The sequence below is a fragment of the Talpa europaea genome (genome assembly GCF_964194135.1).
Source record: "Talpa europaea genome assembly, chromosome: 4".
Taxonomy (NCBI): Eukaryota; Metazoa; Chordata; class Mammalia; order Eulipotyphla; family Talpidae; genus Talpa; species Talpa europaea.
The window spans coordinates 68,009,277-68,025,314 of NC_140070.1; the positions used below are offsets into that span (position 1 = coordinate 68,009,277).

The following is a 16,038-nucleotide window of genomic DNA, read 5'->3' on the forward strand; positions in this document are numbered from 1 at the left end:
CCTCCTGGTGGGCGGGGCTCTCTTTAATGGCGCCTGGAGCTCACCTCCGCGGCGGATCCTGCAGGGTTCTCCACAGCTCCTGTTCACGGGGTGTGGTGGCTGAAATAGTTCCTTTCCACTCACAGTCCCACTTGCTGCATCCGTTTTTCTTGTTGGGCGTTTTGGTTTGTTGTTTCCCTCGTCTCTGCCGGTCGGAGAGTGCCGCCTCTGTGGGCGGGGGAGGGGAGCAGGGTTCTGCGCTTCCCTCCCTTCTCGTCCTCTTTTATGGCCACTTTCTTCTTCGGGCAGTTTGCTGGAGTCGTCCGTTTATCTTCCGTGTCCCAGTTCTCACTGGGACCTGCCGCTTTTCCTCCCTATTAACTTTTTTTAATGGGAGATCTTACTCGCAGCGTCTCCTCGCCGCCATGGTGCTCCGCCCCTTTCCGACATGAAGTGTTTATACACACACACACAGAGGCACACATACACACACATCAGTAACATTTTCTGATTTCAACATCAATTCTACTTTTATTTATTTTTTAATTCTACTTTTAGAATTTTAAAACAACATAACCCACAAAGATCACATTTTCTATTAACATACAAAATATGTCTATTTTAATGATATTAACATGGAATTAAAAAATGTTTAGAAAACATACCCTATGCCATGTTATTTTCAGTAGGCATGACTTACCCATATCATATCTGCTTCTGTATAATAGTGAGTCATATCACAGTAAAGTGTGATTGTGTGTGTGTGTGTGTGTGTGTGTAGAGAGAGGGAGAGAATACAAAAGACAGAAAAGGAGAATAGGGTAAAGGGAGGAAAAGAGAAGAGAATCAAACTTGGATAGATCTTAAAGTCATATACTGAAATTGAGGGAAACAATCAGTATTATTCTTCTTGGTGAATTCCATACTGTCTCATATAGTGCTTACATTCATTGAATGATAATTCAGAAAATGTGAATAAATCATTAAATGAAAAACCCCTCATATCTACTCACAGTAGGATAATTACATTCTTTGCCCTTAAAGTGGAGTGCCTTACTCAAATACTATATTAATTCTATAATGATTATATTCATTTTTGTTTTATTTTTTTAGTATTATCTTTTTAATTGAAGTGAGAATTGACCTACAATAGTTTCAGGACAGTCACATTAATTTTCATTTCTTATGACTATCCAATTGTGTGACCCTGAGTCCAGAAGTTAAGAAGTAGTCGGGTTTTTTTGTTGTTGTTGTTGTTGTTGTTTTTGTTTTGTTTTGTTTTTTGCTTTCTATAATTTCTGCTTGGAGACTCCAAACATTGCATAGTCACACAAAAATAACTGAGTTTTGCAAATACTGTTTTATGTAAGGTCTATTTTATGCATCATGATTATCATTACTTGAGTCATCAGCATCCTTGAGGTTACTAATATTTATATTGAAATGTCATGTAAAGGTTGAAACCCACCAGTGATCTCTAAACACAGATGTGAGTATCGTCTTCCCTATGTTTACAAGCTAATAGTAAAACCCTTAACCCACTACACACATATTTGGTTCTCTTTTATCTCCATTCCCTTAAGAGAGGTATCCTGGTGTTATTCATTGTATAAGAAGAATGTCTAGCAGATTCTACTTCCTAAAGAGCATTCAATAAATATTTGTTGAATAAAGTACATAAAATGAATAACATCTACAACAAACCAATGTGCCATAAAACATGCCTGGTATAATGGCATACCATGTTTAAACATATGTATTAGCTTTAGAATTTTAGAACCATCTGACAGAGTTTGAGTTTAGGCCTTATCTCAATAAAAAAATACAAAAGAAAACACGAATATATGAAATGGAAGCTCTTGATGAGTGAGAGGAAATACAGAAACCGGAGAGATAAATTTATTCAAATGATAACACACGAGGAAAAATAAAAGACTTTTAAAATAAGCATGAAAACATGAAGAGATTTCTATTTATAAACTAGATAGAATACTTAAAATAAACCATCTGTTCATTAAAACCAAAGTAGATAAAAATATTGTCTAATTTTTAAATATCAAGTTCACAGATAGAATGCATAATCTAAAAATTAATCAAGCTGAGTGTTTCGGGAACTATATTAAAACAGTTTAATAGCAAAATAGAATCCAGATTAGTGTTCAGTAAAATAATTTTAAGATATATTTAAAGACTGCACATAATAGAATTTTAGAAATTAGTGTAAATCATCCTAAATTCCAGATAATTAAGCATGTTTTAAACATCTTTGTAAAGGAACATCTGATAAATACAAGTAAAGCATTTTAAAGTCTTACCTGCAAAAGAACTGTTCTATGGAACTTCAGTGCCCCTTTCTGGTGAATTTTAGCAAAGCACCCTGAGCAATAATCTTCTCCACATTCAAGGCATACCTAAAAAGATGTTTTAAATATCACGCAATCTTAAAATGACTTTGAGAAAATATTTCAATGAAGATACAATGTTTCTAATATTGTAGGAATTGAGAAGTACAGCTAAAGTGGAACAATCATTGTCCCATTATGATGTAACTATAGAAGACCATTCAAATTCTAATTACTCTCACATTGAAATAAATATAACTGCAAGTAGGTTTGACATATATGTATTTCATGTATGTATTTATGTGTGTACAATTTCCAATGAAATCATGAAGCAACCAGTAACCTGTGATCAAAGTTCTTAACCTATTAAAAACTAAACCCAAAATTGGGCCAAAATGACTTCATTTTTATTAATTCTTTTACATTTGTATGGATTTATTTGTTTCCAAAAATCCCCATATGCTTTGTTAAATGTCACTACTTCACTGGTAATTCGCAAAAGAAGGTTTTAAAATTATTCTCAGAAGATTCCTCAAAGGAAAGAATGCAAGAAAACTGGATGGAACTGCATCAAAATGTCAGCAATGCTTATAACAGATGAAATGAATGTTTTATCTTCAAAATTCTGTATGGTGTTAAAATAAATTAGGGATAAAAGAATAATGTGATAAGCTTGTAATTACAAATGGTGCCAAACAAGACTGAAAGTAAAGAGAATGGGATTTCTATTTGCAAGGGAAATAACGGAAATAACTACTGAGTGCTGAATAATTACTGCAATACTGTTTCAATACTTATTTCAAGAATTTTTAATCTTAGTGACATAATAAAAATATTATCTAAATCCATACTTCAAAAATACAAAATAAAAAATTATGGTGTATTATCTTATTCATGTGAAAATACCACATAATTTTTATTTTACATATCTGCCAATAGTTTAATAAATTCCTTACAGATAATTGGCAGTGTTTTTACAATGTACTATAAAGGACTGAAAATCAGTTACAGCATATAATTCTAAGCAGTGTTTGTTAACAATAGACTTTTAATGAAACTAGCCAGATAGTTTAGACTGGAAGATCAAAGATGAATTGCAACGTTGATATATAAGTATGAGTGTATATAATTAGTTATAAGAATATTTGTATTTAAATTTGTTTAAAATGAACAGCAGGGACCTCCCTGGAGGCGCAGCAGGTTGAGCACAGCTCTGTGAATCTGCACACAGCCTCTGCAGTGCGAGTTCAATTCCCGGTCGGCCAGGGAGATTCCCACATGGCGCTACCGACCTCTCCTGTCACTCCCTCCCATGCCTCTGACCTTTATACCAGTTCTTGTATAAAAATAAATAAATCTAAAAAAAAATAAAAATAAAATGAACACCAACTGGAAAATCTTTTTAGGCATTAGGCAGTTGTGTAACTGTCAGGAACATGCTAAAAATGTTGATAAGGACTTCATTTCACCACAAATTCTTCTATAATGATGAAACACCCAAGTGCAGTTTTAGCAAACATTTCTTAATTTGATCAAGGCTTTAACAGTTGCGCTAAGCCTTGAAAATCCATTTGTGTTTCAGTAAATTATGTGCATATGCCAAACTAAGATATAATTTTTAATTGTCCACCACAATTTTACCAAGTAGACACAACCTAAAATAAATTTCAGAGTTCAGGTATTTATTTTTACCATCAGTAAATGTAAATGCATCAGAATATGAACAATATGCTAACATCATAAAGATGCAATTTATTGTCCCTTCTCAATATTCCAAACAATGCTAAGTACTTCACAATAATCTTTAACCTCAATAACTTTGAGATATAGATTATAAGTATCCCCATTATTCTAATTTTACAAAAAAAGAAATCAGAAATATAAAGCAATTGAGTCATTTGTTAAAGCCATATAGTTAATAAATAGTAAAGTTGAGATTCAAGCTCCCCAAAATGCTAGCTCTCAATCCCTACCTACCTGATGAAATCACTGTCATAAGTTATTTACTCTAAGTATCCATGAGTTTTACTATCTAGAATGTTAGAATTTAAGAACACAGATAACCTCAAAGTCTAACAATACCACATTCTACTTCATTAAGTCTGCTTAACTTAAATTTTTAAATAACTTATTATTGTACTTTGATGAATATCACATATTTTAACATATTATCACATATTTTAACTTATTATTGTACTTTGATGAATATCACATATTTTATTTTATATATTTTCATTTATAATCAGAGGGTATCTTTTCTTAAAATCTTTGTGAAATTCTTTAAGAATGCTTAGGGCCTAAATCCTGGTTTCTCTACAACAGTTTCAAGCAAATCATCACTTCAATCTGCTTTCCAGCCAAGGAACATGCCATTTATTTTGTCTAGAATGTTCTTTTTCTGCTTTTATTCCTCTGGAAAACAGACCCTTAATTCTCAGGTCAAATCTCTCCTATATGCTCTACACTGTTCAAAGTCATTCCCTTTAACCATTGTTCAACATAGAATAGGATTAAAATGAGAATTTACTCATAATCCCCAAATCCTTTTTCAGATTATTGACAGTGGACCCCAAAAATTCAACTCAACCAGTGTGCTCTTTTTAATTTTCATACTTTCAACTTCAAAAATAATTTGTTTGTATTTGTTATAAATTTCTGCATAAGTGTTATTTGTTAAGAACCCTTAAATTATTGTTCACTATAATATCAAATCAAATAAAAAGTAGTATGATGAAATTGTAAGAACATTAGAACAAAGCCCAGGGTTTAACATTTAATAGTGTCATTTTAGCTCTTTATTAGACTTGCAGTCTTCTCTTTGAGTCCAGTTTAAAGTGCCTTGATATAAGGATAGCAATGTAGGCTTAAATCAGAAGTGGTTATGGCTAAATTATCTGAAACTATAATGCAATATACAAATAGTAGTTATTTATAATCACTAAATTCCTTGGGGAAAAACTGGTTCCTAAGTGTGTGCTGTATTTTAATATTGCAAAAGATATCAGAGTACTTTCAATGCTAACTGAAATGAAAGGTCAAAGAAATGGTTCACTTAACAAGTACCTTCTGAGAGCCTTCTAAAATTGCACAGGCATAATTATAGGGGTATACAATAGTGAACAAAACTAAATGTCTACCTTTATGAAATTAATATTGTAGGTGGGAGGAAAATAAATAAATTCAATACATATAAAAGAGTGATAAATGCTAAGGAAATAATGAAATAGCTTCATGAAACTTACACCTAAAGAGTAAGAACAGAGACACTAGGGACCTGGCTCTGTAGCACTCCAATATTAGGAACAAAGAATACAGATATCCACAAGAAAACTGAGAAAGGAGAGCTAGCAAAGTAAAAGGAAGTCAAGCAGCATTGGAAGCCAAGAGGAAGCCCAATGAAGTGTCATAGACAGTAGGGATAGTGGATCAAATATTACTGAAGATATAACACTGAATAAAAAATGAAACTGCTTTTTCCTTCTGCCTTATTTCACTGAATATAATTCCTTCTAGCTCCATCCGCGGTGCTGCGAATGGCATGAGTTTGTCTTTTTTGATTGCTGAATAATATTCCATTGTGTATATATAACACATCTTCTTGATCCAGTCATCTATTTTGGGACATTTGGGTTGTTTCCAGGTTTTACTTATTGTAAATAAGTGCTGCAATAAACATAGGTGTAAAGGTGTTCTTTTGAATCATGTTTTTTGTGTTCTTTGGGTAGATCCCTAGTAGTGGAATTGCTGGGTCGTATGGTAGCTCCATTTTTAGTAGACTGAGTAACCTCCAGACAGGTTTCCATAGTAGCTGGACCAGTTTGCACTCCCACCAGCAATTTAAAAAAGTCCTTTTACACCACATCTTCGCCAACATTTTTTGTTGCTTGTTTTTTTGATATGTGCCATTCTTATTTGTGTAAGGTGGTATCTCAGTGTTGTTTTGATTTGCATTCCCCTGATTATAAGGGATGCTGAACATTTTTTCATATGCCTGTTGGACATTTGCATTTTCTCTTTGGAGAAATTTTTTTTTTATGTTCTTCTGCCCATTTCTTGACTGGATTGTTTATTTTGTTTTTGTTGAGCCATGTGAATTCTTTGTAAAAGAAAAGTACCGGATGGTTTCACTTATAACAGGAATATAGAGGCACCAAAAAGACATCAGTGTAAAAAAATAATAACAGCACAAAACACAACAAAGCAAAAAAACAGACAATTATAAATCAGAGACATACTGCAGGGAAGGAGGTAGGAGGGGATCAGAGGGAGGGAGGGAGGAGCACAGAGGACTGAGGTGATGGTGTATGGGTGCCTTGGGGAAGGAAATTCTATGAGGACTCAATCTGAGGAGGTGGGGGAAGCAAATATTGTTTAAAATTAAATTAAATTTAATTTAAAAATAAATAAATAAAGTACACAAATATTTTAAATGTTAAAAAAATGAAACTGTTGTGGATATACACTCAAGAGAATTGAAAGTAGGAACTTGGAAAGACATTTGCACACCCCTCTTTATCATAACATTATTTACAACAGCCAAAAGGTGGAAACAAACCAAATGTCATCAATAAATGAATAGATAAACAAAATAGATAAGCAAAATATAGAATATATATGTATATATACATATATATATACACACAGAGAGAGACACAAAACACTATGCTAAGCTTTATAGAAAAAAATTTATAGAGACAAAATTTGCCAGGGTCTAAGGATAGGAAGGAATGGGGAATTACTGATTGATGAGCACAGAGTGTTGGTTTTGCAAGATGGAAATGGTCTCTATAGATGGTGGTGAAAGTAATACAACAATGTGAATGGATTTAATGCCACTGACCTGTACACTTAAAATGATTAAGATGTAACTTAAAATCATGGTGTGCTTTGCTATATGTTTTTAAAGTTCATGAAACTAGTATCCGTGAGAGAGCTGTCAGAAATCATTATTTCATGTGCTTTTTTCTAAATTTCACTTGGAAAGAAAGAATAAGTAGCATTTGAGGAATAAAAAGACTTGCACAATAATGTCCTTAGTGATCTTAAACATAATAGTAAGAAATCTGAAAAAAAAAGAAAGTTATTCAACATGTAGATGAATAATCAAATTTTGGAATATCTATGCAATGGAAAAGTGCTCAGTAACACAAACGAACCAAGTACTATAAATGTGAACAACATGATGAATGTCCATGTGGAACAAAAGAATTCTTAAGCTCTCCTCCACCAAAAAAAAAAAAGATAATGCTACTTATATAAAGTACAAGATAGACATCATGGCATGTATGATGCTGAAAATCAGAACACTAGTTTTCTTTTTGGTGGAAACTAACTGGAAAAGGAACAAGGGGACATTTGGGACTATTTTGTTATCTCATGGGAGTGTATATTTGTCAAAAGATTTCTAATTGTACATTTGAAATTGGTCCATTTCACAGTAATTTATACTTCAATTGAAAAAACGAGAAAAATGGAAGAGGAGGACATTGAGACAGAAAGTATAGACAACGCTTCAGAAGTTTGCTAAAAGGAATTCAGGGAAAGATGAGTGGGTCACAGAATAATTTTGTTTTGGCTTTAGCTGAGAAGTACTGCAGCATGCTTACATGCTGGTAGGTCTGATGGAAGGGAGAAAAGATGAGAACTAGGTGATGCCCTTAAACAGAAATAAGAGAATCAGATTTCGCACATTGTAAAGACTGTTCTTATGCAGCAGCATGAAGACTTCGCCCTCAGTAACAGCAAGAAAGGAGAAGCGTGGCTACCCAAGCAGGTGAGGCCGGGAAGTGTATGAGAGCACCAAAAGGTTTTATTCTAATTATTTTTTTATAAGGTACATACTAGCAGAGCAGCTTTGTTCTCACACTGTCCACAAACTTTCCCTCTTATCTTGGAATTTTCACTTTCAGAAGTACTTGCCATTTTATAATTAAGTGGATGTTTCACTGTCTCTGGAAGGAAAAGAAAAAGACACAGAAATAACTTTCAAATATAATGTTTGGTTTTTGATTGACGGAGTAATGAAATTATGCAAACATTTAAATTATGCAAATACTATTAAGATATTAGATGCTCAGTAAGAATGAAGTCAGGACAAGTCTAATCTTACCAGCACACTGGGGAACCCAAAGTTCCTCTACCCCTCTTTAACCACGGGCCCCATCTAGCCATCCATATGCAATCTGGTTAAACTTCACTCACTGGACATGTAAAATTAGCTAAGTTAAAAACTGCGTTCTTAATGGAATTTGTATGGCATTCTTTGTCATCTCTGGATTAATCTGAAGTCCACACAGACCAACTTCTAAACTTTTACATATTACATATATAATAAATATATAAGATCGCTAAGTTAATATAATACATGTCCAAATATAAAATTAGGACATGCTCTACCAAATCACCTTAACCATTCTAATTAATTGTGCTTATTCTCTACAAAAAAAAAAAAACAACACCTTATTTCTATTGGATTAATTAGCAACACAGAATTGATTTTTGGCTTTTGGTGCTGTCAAAAATTTATTGAAGTATAAAGCAATTTATCAATATTCTTTTAATTTCCTAGAGTACAATTTCAATTTGTAATTTTAAACTGCCAGATTTTCTTCCTAATTAACATGTTATATTAATAAATTTAAAGAAGGGTGCTATGAAAGGACTTATTTTTGAAAATCGCTATTATTGTAATCACATTCTAAGTTGATTAGTTTTACATAAAATAAGGCTTACTCATAAAAGAATAAAGTGGTTTTTGACTATCAAGCATCATTCTGGGGTGAGAATCTTTATACTGCATGAGCAACTCCAGCACTTTAATTCTATATATAATTTGAAAGTAAAAGTATAGAAATTATATCTTTAGCATTTTGTAAGAGTAGTGTAGAGTTTACCTTGGAGCTGCTGCTTTAGAAATTTTAATTTCACTTTTCCAGCAGAAAACTGTATTAATGAAATTAATAAATATATTAATAAATATCCATTCTGTTATTCAAAGAAAGTTTAAGTTACCAGAAAAATATTAGAAAGTCATTAACATTTTGGTGCAGCTTGAACAAAACAAGCTGATTTTGAAACAATATAAAATTAAGGATATCATTTTAAAGTGTACATCGACCTTATAACTGAATTAAAATGAAATTCATGAAGTGAAAAGAAATTGTGGAAATATATATCAACTGGATTTTTATATAATTCCACAAATTATTTATAAAGCAAAAATTATAATATACCATCATGAAATGATTTTAGGAAATTACTAGTATTCAAATATTGCAGTTACAGTAATTCTTTTCTCTTTGCTCCAATATTCATGCAGACTAAAACTAAACTGACTTTTGACTGAACTGTTTACAGATGTCAATATTATTATCTTATTTGCCCAATTTGTAGAACCATGTTTAAGTATCATGTTATCAAATGTATCAAATATCAAATATATTATTTGTGATCCCTGACTTTCTCAACTTGTAGCCAAACAAAATGAATAAATAAAATTGACAATAATCACTTAACAATCCTTGGATCTTAAGATTTGAAGAAATAAAACAGGCTTTTAGATGCACATACTTGCCTTCATCTTATTAAAAACCAACATTTGAAGTACCCAAATGAGCATGGAGGATGGTGTGCATTTACACAGACACTATCAATTTATGCCTAGTTTGCAATTTGCAATATTCATACTCAATTGCCCAATTTATACATAGAATATTAGAACAATGATTGCCTCTGTGTCACAGCAGTCATTTCTGAAAATGTAGGTTTTATTTTTCTCAGTGAATCTTGTGGTTTTGTTTCAAAAGGGCATTTGTTGTCCATGTTCTTTAAGTAGCTGCTCAGATGCTATGTACCACCCACAGCAAAAAAGGACTGAAATAATATTTTTATGTGACTCAGATTTATTTTTAAATAGGTAGTGTTATAAAGTTATAGATAATTTAATCCCATTTTTTTTTTTGGCAAATTTCAGCAAATGATAATCTATTGCACATTTTATTTATTTATTTTTTTGGGGGGGAACAGTTACTTTTTTTTTAATTAATAAATTTTATTTTTATATTCCCCATACAATTGCAATCCCCCCATTCTGACCCCAATCACTCCCCTCCTGCCCCCCACCCCCCAAAAAGTGTCTCTGGTTCATAGTTTTTGTTGATTTTGATTTTCACTTTCTTATAGTTATTCATTTTCCTGGTCCCTTATTTAAGTTTTCTAGATCCCTGCTATGAGTGAGACCATCTGGTATTTTTCTTTTTCTTTTTGGCTTATTTCACTGAGCATGATCCCTTCCAGCGTCATCCATGTTGCTGCAAATTGCATGTGTTTATCTTTTTTGAATGCTGAGTAATATTCCATGGTATATATGTACCACATCTTCTTGATCCAGTCATCTATTTTTGGGCATTTGGGCTGTTTCCAAAGCTTAGCTATTGTAAACAGTGCTGCTATAAACATAGGGGTGCAGGTGTTCTTTGGAATTGATGTTTCTGTGTTCTTTGGGTAAATACCTAGGAGTGGAATTGCTGGATCCTGTGGAAGCTCTATGTTTAGTAGGTCCAGAAATCTCCACACAGCTCTCCATAGTGGTTGGACCAGTTTGCACTCCCACCAACAGTGCAGAAGAGTTCCTTTTTCTCCACAACCTCGCCAACATTTGTTGTTGCTATTTTTTTTAATATGTGCCATTCTCACTGGTGTAAGATGGTATCTCATGGTAGTTTTGATTTGCATTTCCCTGATTGCAAGTGATGTTGAACATTTTTTCATATGCCTGTTGGCCATTCGCATTTCCTCTTCAGAGAAGTTTCTTTTTAGTTTCTCTGTCCATTTTTTGACTGGATTATTTTCTTTGTTTTTGTTGAGTCTCATCAGCTCTTTGCAGATTTTTGTGATCAGTCCTTTATCATTAGTGTTGTGTGCAAAAATTTTCTCCCAGTTGGTGGGGTTTCTCTTTGTTTTTGTTATTGTCTCTTTTGCTGTGCAGAAGCTCTTTAATTTGATGTAGTCCCAGCTGTTGATCTTTGCCTTCACTATCACTGCTTTGGGTGATGTGTCTGTAAAGATGTCTTTGATATGCAAATCACGTAGTGTTTCGCCTATATTTCCTTCTATGTATTTTATGGTTTCAGGTCTTCAATGAAACCAAGAGCTGGTTCTTCGAAAAAATAAATAAAATAGATAAACCCCTTGCCAGGCTCACAAGGGCAAAAAGGGAGAAAGCACAAATAAATAGGATAATAAATGAAAGAGGAGAAATCACAACGGACACAGCAGAAATCAAAAGAATTATTAATAACTACTATGAACAGTTATATGGAAACAAGTTTAACAATCTAGAGGAGATGGACAAATTCCTACAACTCTACAATCACCCAAAGCTAGATAAAGAAGAAATAGAACACCTAAACAGACCAATTACAATTAGCGAAATTGAAATGGTAATCAAAAACCTCCCCAAAAACAAAAGCCCACGACCTGATGGATTTACAAATGAATTCTACCAAACATTCAGAGACGAATTGGTACCTATCCTTCACAAACTCTTCCAAAAAATTGAGAAGGAAGGTATAATACCTAACACGTTCTATGAAGCCAACATTACACTAATACCAAAACCGAACAAGGACAACACAAAAAAAGAAAACTATAGGCCAATCTCCTTAATGAACACTGATGCAAAAATCCTCAATAAAATTTTAGCTATCAGAATCCAACAGTGTATCCATAAGGTAATTCACCACGACCAAGTAGGATTCATTCCAGGGACACAAGGATGGTTTAACATCCGAAAATCAATCAACGTTATCCAACACATCAACAAAAAGAAATATAAAAACCATATGATAATATCAATAGATGCTGAGAAAGCTTTCGACAAAGTGCAACACCCATTCATGATAAAAGCCCTTGAAATTCTTGGGATATAAGGAACGTACCTCAACATCATAAAGGCCATATATGACAAGCCAACAGCCAGTATCATTCTCAATGGTGAAAAGCTGAAAGCAATTCCATTAAGATCTGGAACAAGACAAGGATGTCCACTTTCACCACTGCTTTTCAATATAATACTGGAAGTCCTAGCCAGAGCAATAAGACAAGAGAAAGACATCCAAGGAATCCAAATAGGAAAAGAAGAAGTCAAACTATCACCCTTGCAGATGATATGATAATATACATAGAGAACCCCAAAAACTCCACAGAAAAACTAATTCAACTCATCAATCAGCTCAGTAAAGTGGCAGGTTACAAAATCAACACGCAAAAGTCAATAGCCTTCCTATATACAAACAATAAATCTGAAGAAGAAATCAAAAAAACCATCCCTTTTATTATTGAAACAAAAAAATCAAATATTTGGGAATAAATCTAACAAAAGAGGTAAAGGACCTATACAAAGAAAACTATAAAACACTGTTAAAAGAAATAGAAGAAGACACAAAGAAATGGAAAGACATCCCCTGCTCATGGATTGGGAGAATATACATTATTAAAATGGCCATCCTACCAAAAGCAATATACAGATTCAATGCTATTCCAATCAAAATTTCAACGTCATTCTTCAAAGAAATAGAACAATTATTGATGAAATTCATATGGAATCACAAAAAACCCCGAATAACCAAAGCTCTCCTGAAAAAAAAAGAAGGGAATGGAGGCATCACACTCCCAAACTTCAAACTGTACTACAAAGCCATAATCATCAAAACTACATGGTATTGGAACAAGAACAGACATACAGACCAATGGAATCGAATAGAAAATCCAGAAATAAACCCACAGATTTATGGTCAACTAATCTTTGACAAAGGAGCAAAGACTATGCATTGGAGCAAAGAAAGTTTGTTCAATAAATGGTGCTGGGAAAACTGGGTCGCTACATGCAAATGAATGAAGCTTGACCACTACCTCACACCATATACAAAAATTTAATCCCATTCTTCATACATGTTATTTAATGTTATTACTTTAATGATACATCTGAACTGAACATCAGTACTGTGGTTATAGGATACCTGTGAAGAATGGATTTATCTATTTATTTATTTATTTATCTGGTTTTTTTAGAGATTTATTTATTTATTTATACAAGCACTGGGTACAGTCAGAAGCGCGGGAGGGTGAATTCACCAGAGCCACAGCAGGGAACAGAACAGGCAGAGTGACGAAATACACTGCTGAGGGGAGCAGTCAGCGGATGAGGCAGGAGAGGTCTGTCATGCCATGTGTAACCCTCGCAGGAGGCCGGGGATCGAACCGGCACTTCAGAGGCTGCGGGCAGCTTCACAACTCAGCGCTCAACCGCTGTGCCATGGGTGAGGCCCGGAAGAATGGATTGAAATGCCAAATTAAACAGAACCCATTATTAGGGACATTTTATAATTTGTTGTCACTGTTGCAAATAATATTTTTTCTGCTTTTTGAATACAGTCATTTTTACCGCAAATGATTAAAACTTCATAAAAATATTTCAGTGAACAAACTGATAGCTGCTGGAAGGGTAAAGGAAGATTGCTCAGGCTTTTGTGCTGCTGGCCTTTGGGGCTATCACCTGTGGCTTTGAATGCAGGAGGCACTTTGGGAATGTGCATTCCTGATGATGGACACCTGGAGTATGGTGTGAGTATGTGTAAGTGGGCACATCTGAGCCTAGAGACTGTGCATAGATGGGCAGCAGAGGACGGTGTGGTGGAATGCTGCAGAAAGATGGCAGAACCATGGCTACTGGAGGAGGAGACCCCTGAGAGCCCAGAGAGAGTCAAGATTTGCCTCCAGGCTCCCCATGCCTCTGCCTGCCCTGTATCTGGTTGCCTCACTACAAATGAGGTAGAAAGATGATTAAAAACCTGAAAAAGCCACTGAGGGCTCCAAGATTCTCCTTTACCTGTCTGCCTGGATCCATAGAGAATCTGCTCTGTGCCTTCCTGCCAATACACTGCTATATTTAGGCAAACAGAATTCCCTCTTTAGTCTGATTTTATCTGTTTGAGAAAGAACTGGGCATGGAATAGGTTTGGGTGACGGATATTGTAGCGGCAGCAAGGCACAGAACAGGTTCTCTATGATCCAGGAAGACAGGTAAAGGAGAGTCCTGGACCCCTCGGTGGCTTTTCAGGCTTTTATTGAGCTTTTGACACCATGGGTAGTGCAGCAACCAAGTACATGGCAGGCAGGGGGGGCAGGTGTCAGGAGGCCCCCTGGGCAAATCTTCACTCTTTCTGGGCTCTCTGACGTTCCTCATGGTCTATGCTTCTCTGCTTCTCCTTTGCTGCTCTGCTGGTTCTGCTCTCATTGTGCTGTTGCTCTTTCTCATTCTGCTGGTATCTTCTGTTGGCGTCCCCGGGACGCTGCCCTTATAAGCCCAGTTTCAGCCCAGGTGTGCCCACCTATGCACGCCTGCACCATGCACCATCAGGCATACATTTAGGACCGCAGGGATCCACCATTAATAATGGTGGGAGGACAGAAAAGCCTGATAATTTTTCACTTACCCTACAGATATACACTAAAACACATACACATATATGTATATATATGAATATAGGTATATGCATATGCATGTATATACAAAACATCAGGAATGTAATATGAAGCCTATACCTTATTAACCCTCTTAGCCTCTAGCCATAGATGTTGAAAGGGCACCACAGGGGCCAGAGAGGCTTAGCAATGTCATAGACATGTCATTTGGCCATTGTGTTCAGACTGTGCTTTCATCTTCAGTCCCGCTGGCATTCAAATAGACCCCCAAACTCTGTCATGATCCAGGCTGATGGGATACTTTATGCCCAAAGTATACATTAATAGGACCCACCTTTCTTAAGACACTACCTCCTCCACATAACTCTCCTGGGTAGCTACTTGTTTCTACTCCTTTTGCTCACCATGAGAGAAGAAAGCTTTCCCCCACCCCCGTCCTCTTCAGACCTATTTCCAGATACTCTTCTGTTATGATCATTCAGCAAAGTTGCCTCCACTGAAATTCCCCTCCATCCACTTACTGCCTTTATCAATACCCAGGATACTCTCCCACATGAACTTCAGCAATCTTTTCAATATTTCTCTCATCACATTTGTAGGCAATAATTGTGGAGACTTCAATGTCCATGTTCACCTGACATACTAATAATAAGAACCCTCCAACATGCTAACCAATGTGAACACCCAATTGCCTCTTCAGTCACTCCACCATTATGACCAAACCCTGAACCTAAGCGACATTTTATATGGTGTAAGGGCAGGAATGGGCCACTGAGCAGGTTTTCTGATCTAGCAAACCAGGTAAAGAAGGAGTCCTAGAGAGTCCTCAGTGGCTTTTGCAGGCTTTTATTGGGATTTACCGGTACATGGCAGGTAAGGGTGCTGGGGGGCCGGGAGAATGGCAGGCCTCCCAGCCCCCAGCAAGTCTTCACTCTTTCTGGGCTCTCTGGTGTTCTCTCTGTTCTCTTGCTTCTCCTTCTCTCTCGGCTTCTGCTGGCATCCCTGTGATGCCGCCCTTAAAAGCCCAGCCTTAGCCCAGGTGAATCCCATCTACACATGCCCACACCCTACTCCAGGTGCCCGCCTTTAAGCATGCATTCGGGACGGCAGTGTTCGTCATCTATCCTAATGGCAGGAGCGCAGAAAATTCTGATACTTTTTACCTTACCCTACATGCGGTTTCACTTTCAAAATGGCAAAATCATAACTTTGCAATGCTCGCCACAATCACCTC

The 16,038-nt window shown here is 35.5% G+C and overlaps 1 protein-coding gene across 1 annotated transcript in view; it reads right to left on the reverse strand.

The window, feature by feature from the left end:
• Nucleotides 1–16,038, reverse strand: part of ZBBX (zinc finger B-box domain containing) — a gene marked incomplete at both ends in the record, with an annotated part of 181,663 nt that overhangs the window by 151,067 nt on the left and 14,558 nt on the right. The window contains 3 exons of the mRNA XM_084232624.1: nucleotides 2,295–2,390; nucleotides 8,163–8,272; nucleotides 9,215–9,263. Of these exons, the coding sequence (XP_084088750.1) occupies nucleotides 2,295–2,390; nucleotides 8,163–8,272; nucleotides 9,215–9,263 (255 nt within the window). The remainder of the gene's footprint in view (nucleotides 1–2,294; nucleotides 2,391–8,162; nucleotides 8,273–9,214; nucleotides 9,264–16,038) is intronic.